Here is a 21,026-nt window from a genome sequence, read left to right as displayed (position 1 = left end):
GATTTTATACCCTGCAACTTTGCTGTAGTTGTTGATTACTTCTAACAGTTTTCCAATGGATTCTTTGGGGTTTGCTATATATAAGATCATGTCGTCTGCAAACAGCGAGAGTTTCACTTCTTCCCTCCCTATTTGGATTCCTTTTATTCCTTTTTCTTGCCTGATTGCTCTGGCCAGGACCTCCAGTACTATGTTAAATAAGAGTGGTGATAGAGGGCATCCTTGTCTCGTTCCTGTTTTCAGGGGGATGGCATTCAGTTTTTGCCCATTGAGTATGATGTTGGCTATGGGTTTGTCATATATGGCCTTTATTATGTTGAGGTAGTTTCCTTCTATGCCCATTTTGTTCAGAGTTTTTATCATAAATGGCTGTTGGATCTTGTCAAATGCCTTCTCTGCATCTATTGAGATGATCATGTGGTTTTTATCCCTCAGTTTGTTGATGTGGTGTATCACGTTGATTGATTTGCGGATGTTGAACCATCCCTGTGTCCCTGGTATGAATCCCACCTGATCATGATGTATGATCCTTTTGATGAATTGCTGAATTCTGGTTGCCAAAATTTTGTTTAGAATTTTTGCATCTATGTTCATCAGTGATATTGGCCTGTAGTTCTCTTTTTTCGTGGTGTCCTTGTCTGGTTTTGGTATCAGCGTGATGTTGGCCTCATAGAATGTGTTAGGAAGTGTTCCATCTTCCCTAATTTTTTGGAATAGCTTGAAAAGGATAGGTATTAAATCCTCTCTGAAAGTTTGGTAGAATTCCCCAGGAAAGCCATCTGGTCCTGGGGTTTTATTCTTTGGGATGTTTTTGATTGCTGTTTCAATCTCTTTCCTTGTGATTGGTCTGTTCAAATTGTCTGCCTCTTCTTGAGTGAGCTTTGGGAGATTGTAGGAGTCCAAGAATTTATCCATTTCCTCTAGGTTATCCATTCTGTTGGCATATAGTTTTTTGTAGTATTCTCTTATAATCTGTTGTATTTCTGCGGAGTCTGTTGTTATTTCTCCTCGCTCATTTCTGATTTTGTTTATTTGAGCTTTCTCCCTTTTTTCCTTTGTAAGTCTGGCTAGTGGTTTGTCAATTTTATTTATCTTCTCAAAAAACCAGCTCTTTGTTTCATTGATCCTTTCTACTGCCTTTTTCGTTTCAATAGTATTTATTTCTGCTCTGATTTTTATTATTTCTCTCCTTCTGCTGACTTTGGGCTTTATTTGTTCTTTTTTCTCTAGTTCAGTTAGGTGTACTTTAAGGTTGCTTATTTGGGATTTTTCTTATTTGTTAAGATGTGCCTGTATTGCGATGAATTTTCCTCTTAATACAGCTTTTGCTGTATCCCATATGAGTTTGTATGGCATGCTATCATTTTCATTTGTTTCCAGGTATTTTTTGATTTCTTCTTTAATTTCTTCAATGATCCATTGCTTGTTCAGTAGTGTGTTGTTTAGTCTCCACATCTTTGTGCCTTTCTCAGCTTTTTTCTTGTAATTAATTTCTAGCCTTATAGCACTATGATCGGAGAAGATGCTTGCTATTATTTCAATTTTTTTAAATTTGTAGAGGCTTGCCTTGTTTCCCAACATATGGTCTATCCTTGAGAATGTTCCATGTGCACTTGAGAAGAATGTGTATTCAGCTCTTTCAGGGTGGAGTGATCTATATATGTCTATTAAGTCCAATTGTTTTAGTTTTTCATTTAGCTCCACTATTTCCTTGTTGATTTTCGGTCTGGATGATCTGTCCATTGATGTGAGTGGGGTGTTGAGGTCCCCTACTATTATTGTGTTGTTTTTAACATCTTCCTTTAGGTCTGTTAATAGCTGCTTTATGAATCTTGGTGCTCCTGTGTTGGGTGCATAGATATTTATAAGTGTTATTTCTTCTTGACGAAGTGTCCCTTTGATCATTATATATTGTCCCTCTGTGTCTCTCTTCACCTGTCTTATTTTGAAATCCACTTGGTCTGATATAAGAATTGCAACACCTGACTTTTTTTCCTTGCTATTAGCTTGAAGTATGAGATCAGACGGTTCTTACTCACCTGGTTGGCTTTGTGCTCGCTGGGCCTGCCTGGTGATTAGAGCAGGCTCTCTTGGGTTGGCACTTTCATGAGCTTACCAGAGGTTCCTGCTGCACCCCTTGACTCTGGCAGATGCATCTCCACCCTGGCTGCTCACTTGCTGTCCTCTCTCCTCAGTCCCTTGACACCAGGCAGTACAGTCCAGACCTTTCTGCTGAGGCCTCCCCGGCTCTGCTGATGGCTTGTTGGACAATGCCAAATATGACCCCACAGCATGGTCCATGAGAAACGTTCATGCATCCCTTGCCACAAGGACTCTATCAAAGTAGTCAGCCTTGCCTTTCTCTTGCCCTCTAGATTTTCTAGGCAGGAGTCAGACACCAGCCTTCAGCCCACTTCTGCTTGCTTTCTCAGGCTTGAGTCAGGCACCAGTTTTCCAGGTCTCCTAACTGCAAAGAACACATTTCCAAACTCTCCAGCTGTCTCCTTGAAATTCCCCTTAGCAGATCGTGGTAGAAGGTGTTACTTCCCTAACTTTCCACCAAAATCGGGGTTTGAACTCAGCACAGCAATGGCTTTATCCAAAGAAATCTCTTCATCAAGCTCCTTACCAAACCTCTGTTCTCTGAAAACTTGTATTCTTGAAATGGATAAAGGGGTTCAAGAGCCACGGAACAGTTTTCTCCTTAGTATCCTCAATTAAATTTGAGGCAGAAGAGTTCCATTCTAATAAGTTGTATATTACTTACTTATTGCTGCATAACAAATTACTCCAAAACTTAGTGGCATAAACAATAAATATTTATTATTGCCCACATCTTTTCTGGGTCAGGAATTCAGAAGTGGCTTAGCTAGGCAGCTCTGGCTCAGGGTCGCATGAAGTTCCAATCAAGCTATCAGCCTGACTGAGGCTGGAGGATCACTTCCAACATGGTTCACTCACATGGTTTGCAAGTTGGTGCTGGTTGTTGGTGGAAGGCCTCAATTCCTCTCCACGTGGAATTCTCAACAGGGCTGCTTGAATGTTCTCAAGACGTGGCAGCTGGATTCCCGCAGAAGGAGCAATCCAAGAGACCAAGGTGAAAGCAGCAACATGTTTTATAATCTAGCCTCAGAAGTCACACACTGTCACCTTTGATTAGTCACACCAACTAGCTCTGATCCAATATGGAAGCAAACTATACAAGGGCATGAATACCAGGAATCAAGGATCACTGGGGGCCATCACTGGGGATCATCTTGGAGGTTGCCTACCACACCCTGTTACACTTCAAAAAATCATCATCCCCTAAAAAAAAACTGAAAAAAGTACAAGCTAAGAAGAGATCATAAATTTAGATTGGTTTAATCAAGACTTCTTCAGGCACTTCTTGATCTTCAAAATTATATACCTCATCTGGCCCTCTCCACATTTGTTCCTCATCTATAAATGGGTCCAGGACTCTCCTGAACGAAGGCAGGGCCTAGGCCTGATGTTAAGGGTTCTTTTTGGTTTTCAGATCTCTGATTCTAATCAGAAAATAAAGCTTTGGAAATATCTCTTAGAGTCGACATTTACACTGAAATTTACAATTCAATAAAAACATTCTAAGGTGCCTCGTTACAAGAATCATCTCTGTTTTATTTATTTTACATAATAATGATTTAAATTGAATACATTTGAACACAGTAAATATTTGACATGAAAAGTAGTTGTATCAGAATGGAGGTCAGAAAAATAGCAACTCATCTTACACATAACATAAAATATTATTCTGTCTGATCATTTAAGTGTTACAAATCCTGAGAATATTACACATTGAACAAACTAGATACTACTTTATAATTATTTCTTGGAAATTTTTAAAAAATGCTTCGAGATACAAATCACCTATGTATTAAACATGAGTCTTTTACGTTTTACAAAGAGTTTAAACAAATATATCAAATAATTACAGTTCAGTGGCTCTTAAAAAAACTATTAGTCAGGTTCAAGGACACACTGTTCCACAATTTCCCGTAAGTTGGGGTTCTCCATTGCAGCTGCCACTCGCTCTTTGTCATTTATTTGCTTGTTGACTGCAAAACACACAGACAAAAGTTAGCAGAACTGTGTCAATATATAGTAACAGACAGTATTTTTATTAGCCTGTAGAAACATAGAATTTAACTGCCTGAGAACTTAAAGCTGGCTTTGGTTAATAATTCATAATTTCTGGAAAGGAGACTTAAAGAGAAAAATATCCCCTATAATCCCACTACTCTACCACAGCTATTTTCATTTCCTTCTTTCCAGTCTTTATCCATACACATATTTCCACAGAGTTAAATTCAGAGTCAATATAATTTTGAAAATTGCTATTTTTCCTCTTAAGCCTATTTTTTAAATTAGGGTTAACAGCAAAAATTATGTGTTCTAAATTAATTATGAAGACTATGCTACAATGAGCACCTTTAAACATATAGCCTTCTTTTTACAAAGATTCTTTTTTAAGAAAGATTTTATTTTTCCTTTTTCTCCCCAAAGCCCCCTGGTACATAGTTGTGTATTTTTAGTTGTGGGTCCTTCTAGTTGTGGTACGTGGGATGCCGCCTCAGCATGGCTTGATGAGTGGTGCCATGTCCGCAACCCAGGAACCAAACCACCAATGCCCTGGACCGCTGAAGCAGAGTGCACGAACTTAACCACTCGGCTACGGGGCTGGCCCTGCTACAAGTACTCTTGATGGAAGAGTTTAAAAGAGATGTTCATATTCTTTTTTCTTTTTCTTTTTTCCACTGAGGAAGATCAGCCCTGAGCCAACATCTGTTGCAAATCCTCCTCTTTCTTTGCTTGAGGAAGATTAGCTCTGAGCTAACATCTATGCCAATCTTCCTCCACTTTACATGTGGGTCGCCACCACAGCATGGCTGACAAGCGGTGTAGGTCTGTGCCTGGGATCCAAACCCATGAACCCAGGCCACCAAAGTGGAGCATGCCAAACTTAACCACTATACCACTGAGCCAGCCCCAAGAGTTGTCCTTATTCTTAATGTGGGCTAACTTTTCTGGGATTCTGCTAAAATGTCTCATGCAGAAAACATATATATATTCCATAAACAATTTCAACTCATTCTGTTTCTTCCTACTACAATGTAGGCTCCACAAAGGCAAGGATGTATTTCAAAGGTTGAATTGTGCCTATACGTAGAAGACACTCAAGAAATACTTACCAAAGGAAAAACCTCAAATCTTAAGGTTTAAGACTATTGCTGTTATAAAATCCTCTGATTAACAGGAGTTTCAAAAGCATAACCTCAGTGGATTTAGGGTACCTAAACTCTTTTATTCTTTAAATTAAGAGGTAGAAGCCCTCAGCTTATGGAATCTGAATAAATTTAACCCTTGAGGAGAAAAGAATAATCTACATGTCTGGAATTGTGAAAATAGGACACGGTTTTAGTAGTTTTCATGACAGTACCTAAAAAAGTTTCCTGGATGGGCTGTTCCTCTGAAAGCAGTGGGCTTCCCTCTCTTCTCTTCTCTTCTGAGTTTGTGTTTTTGTGCATTTCTTCCTGTGTGTGCTTTCCTGAGTCACTGTCTTCCTCTGTATGTCTATCTTATTGTTGCTCTTACTATATTACTGTCCCTTTCTTCGCCTCCTTTGCTGTCTTTTTCCAACTTCTCTATTTACCTAGCGATGAAAGCTAAACATAAGATGCATTTCAAATGCATTTCTCATTAGTTGCATTCTATCATTTGTAGATAAAATTTTGTTCTCTGTTTTTAATGTAACATAGATTATGCAGAACATTTTGTCCTTTGCTTTTCCCAAACCCCACCTCTGCTATTTTTAAGTGGCTACTGATTCATTTCTGTCTGTAGGCCAGAGGTCCTCTATATGCAAAAGTTCCCCACTCCCACTTAATACAGTAGTGTAGAAAGATAACACCTACCCCAAGTTTCCCTAAAGCTTTACTTGCTAGACCTTCAGTTTCAATTTCAAGTACATAGCTCTCAACCCTGCCACCAAAGAAAAGAATCAAGTCCTTTTTAGAACTTATAAGTTGACGTTCCTAGAGCAGGCTATTCTGTATAGATGTGTAGACACTGACCTAAACCAGTCAATATCCACAGGGCCTAACTCTAGTTCACCCAGAGCCCCAATACAAAAATTACTTCCTTGAAATGCCTAGGTTTCCCCACCTCAAGGAAGAGATAATAACTGATTTTGCACTTTTTTGCAAGTAGTTACGTGGTTGGCAGAAGAACCTGGTATCCAAGATAAAGTACTATCTGAAATTGTTTTCTAATAACAGTTCAGGATTCACTTACTGTCTTCCTCTGTTGAGTGGGTTCCTTCAGAAATGTAGATTTCCAACTAGGAAGAAAAAATATTAAAGGTAAAACATTTAGAGTCTTCTCAGATGATGAGTGAGGTAGAAGGTACAATAGACTCAGGAGTCTGGGAATGAAAGCCCAGATCCTGTTTCCAACATCAAAGACTTAGGGACAAATCCCTCACATCTTTTTCCTGAAACAAGGGCTGAAATTAGCAGGATTTTTTCATAAGAAATATGCTTATTTCAAATAAGTATATAAGAATTAGTTCATATGCTCCAATGTTCTCTGGAGAGTAGACATGTCTTTCTTACATAGCATGATTTACTTACTGCAGGATTTTGGTCACCTGGGGAAGGCCTGCAGGAGGTATTCCCATTTTATTTTTTTGTGTGGCTACAAACAAATATAATAGTACACAAATGAGATCTCATACATGTTTTATTCACGGATATCTTTCCTCTGCACTCTACCTCTTCCTTCCAAATCCGTATCTAAACTTCCTTCCTGCCCCTTCCAAGAAAGCCACATTAATAATCTAGTGTAGTTTCTTCCATATTTTTCTCTATGCCCACATACTCTAACAGATTTCATCAACACACACAGACCCCTCAAGGCTGGAAGTTTCTTCTTATTGCTTATTTTACAAAAACAGATCGCATTATACAGTTTTCAGTATCCTCCTTTTCTCCTCCACCATGATCCTGATGAATTCATTCTCAAGTTCAGTATTGGTTAAGCCATCCCTCCTGGCCCTGCTGCACTCACTCCCTCAAATTAGCTAACCTCCAAGAACCAGAGCTTTTGAGACAAACGCACAAAAGTATTGCAAATCCTGCAGTAAGTAAATCATGCTATGTAATAAAGACATGTCTACTCTCCAGAGAACATTGGAGCATATGAACTATTTCTTATATACTTATTTGAAATGAGATAAACATTTTTATCTGAAAATAATCCTATCTCTGAAAAAAAACCATAGCCTATTATGACAAAAAGAGACCTTAGAAAAATACTTAGTATTTTTAATATTTAAAATTTAAAAGTATTTAAAATATTTTTAGTATTTAAAAATACTCCAGTATTTTTTAAAAGACAAAATGCCATATAGGGGGCTGGCCCCATGGCCAAGTGGTTAAATGCTCAACATTATTAGCCATCAGGGGAAATGCAAATCAAAACCACAATGAGTTATCACCTCAAACCCACTAGGATGGCTATAATGAAAAAGACAGACAAAATAATAGTAAGTGCTGGTGAGGATGTGGAGAAACGAGAACCCTCATACACTGCTGGTGGGAAGGTAAAATGGTGGAGCGGCTAGGGAAAACAGTGCGGCAGTTCCCCAAAAGGTTAAATATAGAGTTACCATAGGATCCAGCAACGCCACTCCTAGGTGGAAGAGAAATGAAAACATACGCCCACACAAAAACTTGTACACAAATGTTCATAGCAGTCTATTATTCACAATAGACAAAAAGTGGAAATGACCCAAATGTCCATCAACTGATAAATGCATACATAAAATGTGGTATATCCACACAATGGAACAAGGTAAGGCAACAAAAAAGGAATGAAATACTGGTACATGTTACAACATGGATGAATTCTGAAAATATTATTCTAAGTGAAAGACATCAGTCTTAAAAGACCACTAATTCATTTAAATGAAATGTCCAGAATAGACAAATTTATAGAGACAAAAAGTAGATTAGTGTTTGCCTAGGGATGGGGAGATATGGGGAGTGACTGCTAATTCGTATGGCGTTTCTTATTGGTGAGATGTTCCAAACTGATAGTAGTGATGGTTGCACAATTCTGTGAATATTCCAAAAACCATTAAATTGCACACTTTAAATAGGTGAATTGTGTGATATGTGAATTAAATCTCAATAAAGCTGCTATAAAACAACAAAAAACATCTTCCTTACCTTATGTTTAAACGGTAAACACCGTTGAAGTTTTACTCTTAAGCACAGCCCTGTGGAGGAAAAAAACGGGCCCTTTTATCCCTTCTTAATGGTTCTTGAAAAAGCATACAGCTGTGTTTAGATGTCTCCATACAAACAGCTGAAAATAGCTTTGGCTCAATCCAGCGTAGGTCTCCTTTGAGCCTAGTACCACGCTAGCAACTTGAATATACAGATAGAATCTTACATATTCCTCATGACAAGCCAGTGAGCTAGGTTTTACCAATCCCATTCTACAAATTACGAAACCAAGGTCACAATGTAACTTGCCCACGGTCACTGAGCTAGTAAAGAGGAGGTAGCAGAGCTTGGATTGGAACTTAAGACCACTGCAAAGCCCAGGGCCTTTCTAATACATCAATTTGCCTTCAAGCAAAGGTCAATTCACTCGTTAAACTTTACCTAATGCCCACAACAGGCAAGGCCTTGCAAAAATTTGAAATCAAGAGCCACTTAAAAACGACCACAAAGAGGACTCTCAAATTTGGAATCCTCTCTGCCTGCAAGGTACAAATAGAGTTGTTTTCCTAACACAAGCTCCTCTGAAGTTCAGTTTATCAGTTTATCACCCTAATGCTAAGTCAAAGTTCAACTTTTTTTTTTTTCCAGTTGAGACTTTTAAGAGAAATTAAAACTGGGCTTGGAAGAGACTCTCAGTGCCAATGTTCCACTTCTGCCTCACCTCAAAATAAGGACTGAATTTTTAACTAAATCTACACCTCTAGACGTGGAAGCTAAATCTACTGCTCTTATGAAGAGAAACGGTTTCAGTAATAAGTTTGGGAAAAATAGAATCAGAATGAACTCTAGTCCCCTGGCTTTTGTAGGCTTTTATTTGGAGCAATTTATTTCCTCTCCCAACTAATACATAAGAGCTCGTTATGCTATAAGGAACATTTCCTTAGTAGTTTGGTTTGATTAAAAGTAAACAACAATAACAAAATCCCAAACCATCCCAACACAACAAGAAATAATTGTTAAACTACCTATCTTTTCAGGAGGTATGAAATAATTTGCTTTTGGTCTTCTAAGTACCATTAGGTTTTCTAACAGAATCATTTGAAAAATCCCTGGATAGGAAAAAGCTCATTGTAGATGAGCTCCCATGAGACTGGGCCTAGCATAGAGTCTATAATGCAGTAATTCCATGGTAAATATTAGGGAACTCTAAAGAAAATATATAATTTCCTTCAAAGGATCTGCCTTAAACCCTATCTGGAGAATTCTTCTCTTCCCTCTGCCCCCACATTGTCCCTTAATTTGTTACTTGTTTACCATCTGAACATCCTCATGTGCTCTAGTTACTGTTGGTAGGTATTTTACCCATAAAGTAAATAATAACTGTTTTACCATTCACAAAGCACTTTCTTGAGCATCATTATCCTCAAGAAAGGCAGGATAGCCTAACTGAGAGAGATGCTTTAGATTCAAAACTAGCTCCACTACATAGTAGCTGTGTGACCCCGGGCAAGTTACTTAACCTCTGTGAGCTTCAGTTTCCTTATCTGCAAAACAAGTATTATAATAGTACCACCTTATATAAGGTTGCTATGAGGAGTAAATTGTTATGCCATATGCTTTAAACAGTACTTGACACATAATAAGTATCCAACAAACGTCAGCTATTACTATTTTACCATTTTCATTTTACAGCCGGGAACCAAGATGAGTGATTTGTTCAACATCACATGGCTAACAAGCAGCAGAGCTGGAAGCTGCATCTAGACCTCTTTCTCCAAATCCTATGCCCTTCACAGTGGACTACCTTCAGCCACTCTTGTCTGGACTAAGTCAACACAAATGCTAATCAACTATCTTAGCCACTTTCAACTTAAGTCTCACTTAAGACTTTGGCTGTCTTACCCACTCCACCCCTTTGAGTCTTCCTTATCTTTGGAATACTCACCAGGGTAACTCTGAGTAGGTGACAACCTAAGCAATCAGGTTGAAACTCTTACTCAGGTGCCTTTCCTTGCTTGGTACTACTTGCTTGTAGGAAACACCTCCCAAAACATCAGCCAGAAAGACAGCTCTCTTCATCAAGTTTTCCAATCATGTTGATTAAACACAACTACTATGACACACTACATACTACCCCCTAAAGAGCCAAGGGTCTTAACTGAAACCCATATCAAAAAGGCCCAAAAAAGTGACAAAACTTGGGGCTGCCCCAGTTAAGTTCGTGTGCTCTGCTTCAGTGGCCCAGGGTTCACCAGTTTGGATCCTGGGCACGGAGCTACGCACCGCTTGGCAAGCCATGCTGTGGCAGGCATCCCATATATAAAGTACAGGAAGATGGGCATAGATGTCAGCTCAGGGCCAATCTGAAAAGGGCCAAGCAAAAAAGAGGAGGATTGGCAGTGGATGTTAGCTCAGAGCTAATCTTCCTCAAAAAAAAAGTGACAAAAATTTGTTCAAGAAGTGTACAGATCTGAAATATCAACCATAATCTAATCTTGACACCTTTACATAGTTATTTTTATTTCATGTGCTCTGTGTATGTGTCCACATAAACACAGTTTTTCAATAGCTGCAATCATAATGCAAATTCAACTTATCATTCAAGCTTTTTCATACATTTCTCACACAGATACTTTGATTATATTCATCATTTTCTTTTTTTTTTATTGAGGTAACTTTGGTTTATAACATGTAAATTTCAGGTGTACATCATTCTATTTCGATTTTTGTGTAGATTACATCATGTTCACCACTCAAAGACTAATTACCATCCATCACCACACACATGTGCCCAATCACCCCTCTCACCCCCCTACCTTCCACCTTCCCCTCTGGTAACCACCAATGCAATCTCTGTCTCTATGTGTTTGTTTGTTGTTGTTGTTATTTTCTATTTATGAGTGAGATCATACAGTGTTTGACTTTCTCCCTCTGACTTATTTCGCTTAGCATAATACCATCAAGGTGTTGTGATCATTTTCAACAGAATATGAAATCCTATTATATTGGTGCCATTTCCTTATTAACAGATACTATAGATTCTTCCAAGTTTCATTATTATCAATTTAACCATAAATGTTTTATACATGCTATTATTTTCTTCTGTGAGATGATTTCCTTAATTTCTGGGTCATGTAGTATAAACTTTTTAATAAACACTTGCTAATATATACCCAGAGGCTTAAAAATATTTATGCCACATGACCCAATAATTCCACTTACAGGAATTTATCCTGAGACAATAACGAGAGATAAATAAAGATATTTACGTATAAAATTGTTCATCACAGTATTAGTTATAATTGTGAAAGGCTAGAAGTAGTCTAAATGATTATGAAAATTACAATACATCAATGTGATTAGCATGTAACCTATGCAACTATATAATTAAATAATATTTAGTGAGGAATAAAAAACATCCTGATCTATTGCATGCTTTCTACTACTTAACCCTTACAATTCCGTAGTATCTTTATTATCCCTAATTTACAGATAAGGAAACTGAGGCTCAGAAAGGTTAAGTAATTTGCCCAAGGCCACAAACTGGCAGAGCTGACACAGCTGGAATTTTAGCCTAGAGTACATATTCTTTTATGACAACTGATTTTTATTTTCTTCTTTATGCTTTTGTGGAGTTTCAAAATTACTGCCAACAAACATGTTACTTATACAATTTTTAAAAACAAAAAAATAAATGTTGCTTTTTGAAAAATCAATCTACTATAGGCTCCTAGGGTAGGGTAATAGACCCTCTATTTAAGGACTCATATATTAAACTATTTTAAGACACTCCCTTCACACCAGGATAGTAGCAATACTTTCGATATCTGTTGATTCACAAATTGTCCAATGATAAAAAATAAGTATTCATTCAGTATCTATGGATTCACAGACTCTCTAGACCCTCAAGATGTGGCCCATATGCTAGAAACTACTGATAGAGGGATCCCAGTCAACAAGAAGAGAAAGACAGAAATCATAATAGTAGGAGCAATAATAAAATATTTACCTTTTCAATCCTTTTAATAAACTTGTCTATTTTAAAACAGGTAACATGTTCCCATGGTTTGAAAACTTAAAAATATAAAAAAGTATACAGTAAAGTCTCCCTCCCACTCTGTCCCCCATCTGAGCAGTTCCCACCACCACTACTACCCACCCCCTATCACAGGTATTCATTTCTTATGTATTCCTTATGCATATGCAATCAAATACAAATGTATATTTTTCCCCTTCTTTTTTACACAAAGGTAGCAATATTATACTTGATTTTATTTCCTAACAGTATGTCATAGAGATCTTTCCATATCAGTACATGGAGACCTTCTTCATTCTTCTTTATAGCTGCATAGTACTCCATTGTTAATAGACATCATCACTGATTATTTAATCAATCCCCTAATGATGAACATTGGATTTGAAATAAACTTCCTTTATCTTCTTTCAACAAGGTATATATTCAAAGACACCTATTGTATCTTACTCTTAACTAATCTAAAATATTGGGAATGCAGCCTCTCAAATAGAAAACTACCTCAAAAAAATACCCTCCATCAGGACTTCTGCCCATACTACATAGAGGCCAACAGAGCAGCTAAAAGGTAGTCTGACAAACAAGACAAGGGTGCCCACTTTCACCACTCCTATTCAACATAGTACTGGAGGTGCTGGCCAGAGCAATTCGGCAGGAAAAAGAAATAAAAGGAATCCAAATAGGTAACAAAGAAGTAAAACTCTCGTTGTTTGCAGACGACATGATCTTATACATAGAAAACCCCAAAGAATCCACAGAAAAACTATTAGAAATAATCAACAACTACAGCAAAGTAGCAGGGTATAAAATTAACGTGCATAAATCAGTAGCATTTCTATACACTAACAATAAACTAACAGAAAAAGAACTCAAGAACTCTATCCCATTCACAATCGCAACGAAAAGAATAAAATACCTTGGGATAAACTTAACCAAGGAAGTGAAGGATCTATACAATGAAAACTACAAGACTTTCTTGAAAGAAATAGGCGATGACATAAAGAGATGGAAAAACATTCCTTGTACATGGATTGGAAGAATAAACATAGTTAAAATGTCCATACTACCTAAAGCAATATACAGATTCAATGCTATCCCAATCAGAATCCCAAGAACATTCTTCACAGAAATTGAACAAACAATCCTAAAATTCATATGGGGCAACAAAAGACCGCGAATTGCTAAAGCAATCCTGAGCAAGAAAAACAAAGCCGGCGGAATCACAATCCCCGGTTTCAAAACATACTACAAAGCTACAGTGATCAAAACAGCATGGTACTGGTACAAAAACAGGTCCACAGATCAATGGAACAGAATTGAAAGCCCAGAGATAAAACCACACATCTATGGACAGCTAATCTTCGACAAAGGAGCAGAGGGCCTACAATGGAGAAAAGAAAGTCTCTTCAACAAATGGTGCTGGGAAAACTGGACAGCCACATGCAAAAGATTGAAAATTGACCAGTCTTTTTCACCACACACCAAAATAAACTCAAAATGGATCAAAGACCTAAAGATTAGGCCTGAGACAATAAGTCTTTTGGAAGAGAATATAGGCAGTACACTCTTTGACATCAGTTTCAAAAGAATCTTTTCGGACACTGTAACTCCTCAGTTGAGGGAAACAATAGAAAGAATAAACAAATGGGACTTCATCAGACTAAAGAGCTTCTTCAAGGCAAGGGAAAACAGGATTGAAACAAAAAAACAGCTCACTAATTGGGAAAAAATATTCACAAGCCACTTATCCGACAAAGGGTTAATCTCCATAATATACAAAGAACTCACACTGCTTAACAACAAAAAAACAAACAACCCGATCAAAAAATGGGCAGAGGACATGAACAGACATTTCTCAAAAGAAGATATGAATATGGCCAATAGACACATGAAAAGATGTTCATCATCGCTAATCATCAGGGAAATGCAAATCAAAACTACACTAAGATATCACCTTACCCCCGTTAGATTGGCAAAAACATCCAAAACCAAGAACGACAAATGTTGGAGAGGTTGTGGAGAAAGAGGAACCCTCATACACTGTTGGTGGGAATGCAAACTGGTACAGCCACTATGGAAAACAGTATGGAGATTTCTCAAAAAGTTAAAAATAGAAATACCCTATGACCCAGCCATCCCATTACTGGGTATCTATCCTAAGAACCTGATATCAGATATCTCAAGAGTCCGTTGCACCCCTATGTTCATCGCAGCATTATTTACAATAGCCAAGACGTGGAACCAGCCTACATGCCCAGAAACTGATGACTGGATAAAGAAAATGTGGTATATATACACAATGGAATACTACTCAGCCATAAAAAAAGACGAAATTGGCCCATTCACAACAACGTGGATGGACCTCGAGGGCATTATGTTAAGCGAAATAAGTCAGTCAGAGAAAGACGATCTCTATATGACTCCACTCATAGGTGGAAATTAGTATATTGAGAAGGAGATCTGATCGGTGGTTACCAGGGAAAAGGGGGGGTGGGGGGAGGGTACGAAGGGGGAAGTGGTGTACCCACAACATGACTAACAAAAATGTACAACTGAAATCTCACAAGCTTGTAATCTATCATAACATTAATTAAAAAAAAATAAAAAAAAATAAAAAAAAAAAGGTAGTCTGACAGCACCCACTCCAACCTCCAGGACGGAAGAGAGGAGCTGGCCTACATCCACTCTCCATTAATTGCAGGCATGTACACCTACGGGCAGCAGCATGGTGTAACTAAAGGAGAAACATGTCTGGAGTCAGGAGACCTGGGTTTGAGCCTCAGCTTCACCACTTCCTGGCTATACGATTCTGAGCAAGTCACTTAAACTCTCTGAGCCTGAGGTTCCTCATCTGTAAAAAGAATATATTAATATTAACTCTCTCACAGGCTAATTGTGAGGACTACAGAAGATGAATACATAAAAATGCTCTGTAAACCATAAAGTGTGATATATGATGCTAATTGTTATTTGGGGTCAATATCAGCTGGAATAATTTAGAATTTAAAAAAATACATAAATATAAAACTTTACCAATAAGAGTCGCCAAAGAGCAATGAGGTACTGTTGGCGTGAACCTGATAATAACCAAATAGTCTTCTTCATTTATCTCCTGAACCTCCACACAGCTTTCCGTCACCACTTCCAGTTCTTCTAAAGTATTGGGCTTCTCTGGGTCCCGGATAGTTCGAATCAAATCTAAAGGATCATGAGAGACAAGGTATTATGTTAAAACATGAATATTCTAAATATGGATGATTTTGCCAGTCCTGATCCAAAGACTGACTTCTTTTTATCTAAGCAAATACTACAACAGCTCCTCAGATTTCTGCAAGAAATTTCCACTAGTGGTTCCCTTTTGAGTAAACCCTTTTCTTGGATTATTACTAGATCGTATCCAGTTTCTTGGATCCAACATCGCAGAGAGAATAAAAGAATGGGGAAAGTGTCATAGAAGCTCATGAGGAAGAAATAACTTTTAGCTTGGGAGAATGTGGTATCAGGATTTATGGAAGTGGAATCAGAATCAAGCCTTTAAAAATGCCTAACATTTCAATATTTGACATTGAAGATGAAGTAAAGAACAGAGCTAGTTTGCCTGGAACCTGCCATAAGTGAAGAGGACATAAGAGTTTGGACCAGACCACCAAGGGTCTTTTATAGTCAGCTACAGGCAACAGGACGTCCTCAAGAGGTTTTGAACAAGGGAGTGACATGGACAGCATTACACTGTCAGCTGGTAAATCACCCACCAGCTGGTAGACCCAGAATAAAGAGCAGAGCCAGAGATACCAGCTGAAAAGAGCGAGACCTAATACTAGGCACATGATAACAGTAACACAGTGGATACAGACAAAGAAGTAATTTCAGAGGCAGAATGAAAAGAATTGGACAACTGGATGTAGAAGACAAGGAGAGGGAGAAGAGGAAGATGACCCAGATTTTAAGTCTAAGTGTCTGGGAGAACACTGACAGAATGAAAAAAAACGTGGAACAGAACAAGAAGAAATTTGGGTGGGCGCCTGGACAAATGGGTTTGATTTTAAATGTCATGATTTTGAGGTGCTTAAGGGGAAAACCAATGGAACATTCCAGCAAACACTGAACTATGGCATAAAGTTTAAGAGAGCATCAAGGCTAGAGTGGTTTTTGAAACCAGGGGATTCACAAAGAAGAATGAGTAGAATGGTAGTTTTCAACCTTGGTTGAAGAAATAAATCACCTAGAATGCTTAAAAACAAAAAGAAAAACTGATGTCTGAGCCCTACCCTCAGAGATTCTGATTTAATTGATTTGTAGTATGGCCTGGGCATTGACACTTTAAAAAATTCCTCAGGTTCTTCTTACGTGCAGCCCCGTTTGAGAATCATTAACGTAGAGGAAAACAGACTCAAGGACAGACGTGTGGGAAGCACCTAACTTAGGGATCAGGAGAAAGAAAAGCAAGACGCAGCAGAGAAGGGAGGAGGGGGTGGTGAACAACATCAAATGCTGCAGAAAAATTCAGGTTGACGATAGCTAAAACAGGTCTTTGATTTGTCACCCAGGAGGTCACCTGTAAGAAAGCAGTGTCAGTAGAGAGGTGAAGGCAGAAGCCAGCTTGCAAAAGGGGAAGTGAGTGGGAACTGAAAATGTAGTCCTAGGGCTTTGGCGGGGAAGGGCAGAGAAAGGACAATGAGTTTAGAAAAAGCTAGAACAATGACAAGGATAGGGGAAACTTGAAGATGTTTCACAGCCCAAGGGGAAGGATCAAATAGAGGAAGAGAGTGTGACAATTTAAGAAGGGGAGGAGGCAGACTGGTAAATTAACAGAAGGGAATGAGACCAAGGATGTGGCAGCTTGAGCTGGCCTTGGAGAGGACAAGATTTCCTTCTTTGAGGTTGTAGAAAAAGATGGAAAAGGAGAATGATAAAGAGAAATGGTGAGTAGAAAGGAGAGAAGCAGAGGGAGTTCACGTAGGATGGGCTTGATGTTCCCAAGCAGGAGGTTCTGTTCTGTTATTTATAGCAGCCCTGTAATCAGAAGTGCAGCTGGGAAAAACAATCAATCAAATTCTACCTTCTCCCCAGCAACTCCTGGGCTTATCGCTTGATTAGAGAAAGAATGAAAACGGAGGCAGGCAAGAGGACAAAGCTTCTTCCCCTTCAGAAGGCTGTGTTACCATGGGGCTCAGGGAAACAGAGGTTTTTGAAAAGGAATTTGCTGCCCCTCAACTTAGGCCTTTTCTCTGTAAGGCTCATTTCTACAAGTTGCATTATATTCCTCATATGCTACTTAACCCTGAAACTAAATCTCACCACTTGCTAAACTTCTCTAGTTTCCTAGTGATTTGAGAGATTTGGATTTCTTTAGAGAGAAAGCAATGTTGTTCTCCTCACACTACTCCCCTAAAATTCTTCTATGGCTGTGCACTAACATTAAATTCTTCATTTATATTTCAACCTTCAGTATCCAATTCCAATCTGCTATCTAAAACAATTTTTGACCAACTCCACCTTTAACCACAAGCCCTATCCTGTACCCCCACCTATCTGCCATTCCCTAAAACATATTATTTTCTCACCTCCACACTTTTGCTGTAGTTTCCTCTGCTTAGTATGCCCTCTAGTCTCTATATGTCTAGATCCTACAAATTCTTCATCTCAAGTGTTTCCAGATCCCACAACCAGAGATTGGGATCCCTCCTTCCTCTGAATTTCTGTCTCTCTCACTCAGGTCTAAGGCCTTCTACTGCATATAATTAAAAAAAAATCCTATTCTTGCATATAAAGGTCCCCCTTAATAGAAGTTCGAGGACAAGAATCATCTCCCTTCCGAAGTTGTATCCCCAGTGCCCTGCTGTCCCTAGAGGCTGGAGACAGGGGTCTAACAGGACAGGAATGTGCCCATCTGCTTTGTGGAGATCATTCCACTCATAATTATCATCCAGCTGGGGTTGACTAAGTTCTGCCTCTAGCAAGAGAGAGGTAAACCAGATTAGTTCCAAAGGTCTTTTCCATCCCTGCTTCCTTCTACTGGCCTCCAATTCTCACGTGCATTATATTTGTATTCTTATGGTTAGATGTTTCACCCTCGGTCAGAAGGAATCTCAGAATGTTAGATGGATCCAGTTTTTCCAGGTTCCAAAAACAATACTACATAAGTCCAAAAAAGGAGAGTCTTAAGGCCCTTGTGAAGTGTTAGGAAGTGCACTAAGTTTGGAATCAGACACTGGCTTTGTTTTTTGCTGTTTCCTCACTGATAGTGAGACCTCCAGGTAGTTGTTTAATCATTCTAAACCTGTTTCCTCATCTGTACGATGAAGATGGTCCCAAAGGATAAATAGAGACTATTTAATATATAGAGAGAGAAGACTACGTGTGTGTTTGTGTGTGTGTTTGTTTTTTGCACTCCAAGCTTGGCTGCGTTAAGGAACCATAAGTTCGAGGGCTGGCTATGAGAAGCCTATCTCGTCCTCTTCTCTCGGGGACCTCTGCCTATTGCCTTCGCAGCAGAAAAGAGTGTGACCTTGGGCTAGTCCCCAATTCGGCAGTCACCCAGCAGTGCCCTCGGCAGTGGCAGCACGAGGACTGCGTGTCCAGGGTCTAGGAATAGGAAGGAAGGAGGGTCAAGTAGTGCCATCAGGCCAGCTTTTACTTCCTAACCAAGCACCCTAGACGCCTGCTCGGCCCATAAGTCTTGAGGAGGCCCTAGGACCTGGAGCAGACAAGGGAAATGGAGCGTTTAAGTCCTCCAGGTTCGGCTTGTCCAGGTTTAGGAAAAGCCTGGGTCGTAAGAAGACCCACATTCCCGCGTGACTTAGGCCCCCAGGAAAACGCTTCCCACGCTCCGGACGAGATCCGGCAAAACCCCGAGTCTCTACTCCCAAGCCCTCACGTGAGGCCTTCGTTACCCCCGCCTCCACATGTAACGCCAAATGCTGCCTTGGGTAAAATTAATTACCATAAACCTCTAGCGCTTTCTCTTCCATGGTCCGGGGCTGCCGGGCAGCTCCCCGCTCAGAGAGGCCCGAGAGCCACAGGACTCTGCTCAACGTCCAGGAGAGCAGCCCGGACACCTGCTCCATCCTCACGCTCCGCCATCCCTGGCGACTGTCCCACCCGAGCCACCGTCTCTCAGCAGCCGGCCTCGCAATTTGTCAACTTCCTGATCTTCAAACCGCCCAAGACAAGCCCAAAGGTCCCGGGGAGCAGAGAATAGGCGGGACTGGACGGAGCAGCGCGGAGGACCTAGGGAAGGGAACCGCAAGGACTACAAGCCCCAGCATGCTATGCTCGTTTTCGGCGGGACAAGAGAAAAAAATTTCTCGCGGCACGTGAGGCGCATTGCGTGATGGGACGCATGGGTCGTTTTCTTTGGAAGACGAAGAGCTGTATTCTGGGATGTGTAGTCTCTGCCGGGGGGGGGTTCGGTGGAGGGCTGGCATGTAACGGTCTGTTACCCGCCACTGACTGTCTCAGTCAGAGCCCTGGATAAGCTAAAGATGAATTCTGAAGAGGTAGGGGAAAGGAGCTCTTGATTTCTAGTGCTGCAGGAGCGTGTACACCGAGGGAACCTCTACCAGCCAAAGTTTTCTTACTTCCTAGTCGGGCCGGAAGCGAGTTTCCGTTGCTGGGAAACCGGATGTCTTGGGAGCCCAGTAAGGATGGTTAGATTTGGCGGGGGCGGAGGAGGGGCTTTTTCGTTTTCTCCTCTCATAGGGACTCAAGCCTGTACAACTCCCCACTGCTGGCTGAATATTTCTGCCAGTCCCCTTCAAAGACAACTTAGAACTAGAGAGCTTTCCCTGTGTCCAGTGTGTCCAATAGTGACCTATCAGAGATCGCCATCCTAAAAAGAATGTCTTAAGCCCTCTGGTGTTCGTGGCTGAGATGGAGGCCAGTAACAAGGTTGATAATGTTAGTTTTATCCATCCATCCCTTCAGTCAAATCTCAGGTTTGGTCTTAGGTGCCAAGGATACAAAGATAGAACAGGCCTCTGCCCTCAAGCAGCTCACAGACCTGGGAGGGAGCCAACCCCTGATGTTGAGGAATTTGCAGTTAGAAACAAACTAAACCTTTTGTCAAAGTTTATGCCAAGTTTCATTTCATCTCTATTGAGAAGTCAGGATTATCTTGCAGAATAATCACATGGTAATATATCCCATTTATCTTTTTTTTTTTGAGGAAGATTAGCCCTGAGCTAACATCCACCGCCAATCCTCCTCTTTTTGCTGAGGAAGATTGTCCCTGAGCTAACATCCGTACCCATCTTCCTCTACTTTATATGTGGGACGCCTACCATAGCATGGCTTGCCATGCGGTGCCATGTCTGCACCAAGGATCCTGGCCAGCAGACCCCTGGCGGTGGAAGCAGAACGTGCACACCACTTAACCACTGTGCCACTGGTGGCCGGTATCCCATTTATCTTTAAACTGTTGTTTAAGGATAAAGTCTTGTCTAGCTGATTTAGACTTTAGGCTCACCAGACAACCAGCGAATAGTTTAGGTCCCAGGAAAATTTTGTTCAGAGTTTAATAATTTCCCTGCCATCTGTTCCACTCCATTTACTCCACAGCAATTGAGAGGTTAATCCTAACTTCCTTACAACCAAGTTTAGGACACTGAAGTCTCACCTCCTCTGTGAGGCCTCCCAACTTCTCCAATCAGAAGTGATGATCTCTTTCAATGTGCCTCACAGCACACCAAAACACTGAACATGTTGAATTGTTAGCTTACATGCTTGTCTCCCTCAAGTGCCTA

At 40.0% G+C, this 21,026-nt stretch overlaps 2 protein-coding genes across 4 annotated transcripts in view; one reads left to right on the top strand and one right to left on the bottom strand.

The window, feature by feature from the left end:
• Nucleotides 1-3,618: 3,618 nt before the first annotated feature.
• Nucleotides 3,619-19,573, bottom strand: CIAO2A (cytosolic iron-sulfur assembly component 2A). Of its 2 annotated transcripts, XM_008526987.2 has the most exons (5): nt 19,226-19,573; nt 15,316-15,480; nt 8,250-8,299; nt 6,313-6,358; nt 3,619-4,076 (listed from the first exon to the last, which is right to left on the bottom strand). In XM_008526987.2, exons 1-5 carry the CDS (start codon nt 19,347-19,349, stop codon nt 3,979-3,981), a joined length of 483 nt encoding a protein of 160 aa, XP_008525209.1. In that variant the 5' UTR covers nt 19,350-19,573; the 3' UTR covers nt 3,619-3,978. The 2 variants fall into 2 exon arrangements, with proteins under 2 accessions (XP_008525209.1, XP_008525210.1); XM_008526988.2 differs by lacking the exon at nt 8,250-8,299 and having other exon boundaries at nt 19,226-19,362.
• SNX1 (sorting nexin 1) overlaps nt 19,453-21,026 on the top strand; it is a 33,493-nt gene continuing 31,919 nt past the window's right edge. The window contains exon 1 of one of the 2 annotated variants that reach the window (XM_070577497.1): nt 19,453-19,781. In XM_070577497.1, coding sequence (XP_070433598.1) covers nt 19,767-19,781 — 15 coding nt within the window. In that variant the 5' untranslated portion in view covers nt 19,453-19,766. Of the gene's footprint in view, nt 19,932-21,026 lie in introns of both variants that reach the window. The other variant, XM_070577508.1, reaches the window with a different exon arrangement.

This window comes from Equus przewalskii, chromosome 1 (assembly GCF_037783145.1).
Source record: "Equus przewalskii isolate Varuska chromosome 1, EquPr2, whole genome shotgun sequence".
Lineage (NCBI taxonomy): Eukaryota > Metazoa > Chordata > Mammalia > Perissodactyla > Equidae > Equus > Equus przewalskii.
This window is presented reverse-complemented; position numbering and strand designations above follow the sequence as displayed.

Bases quoted from the DNA above. Each gene is read 5' to 3' on its own strand.
- CIAO2A (XM_008526987.2), bottom strand. From the start codon at position 19,349: ATGGAGCAGGTGTCCGGGCTGCTCTCCTGGACGTTGAGCAGAGTCCTG. The intron at 8,300-15,315 runs GTAAAGTTTTAT...TTTCCTCCACAG, and splicing joins CTCTTTGGCGACTCTTATTG to GGCTGTGCTTAAGAGTAAAA. The intron at 4,077-6,312 runs GTAAGTGAATCC...TGTGTTTTGCAG, and splicing joins CCACTCAACAGAGGAAGACA to TCAACAAGCAAATAAATGAC.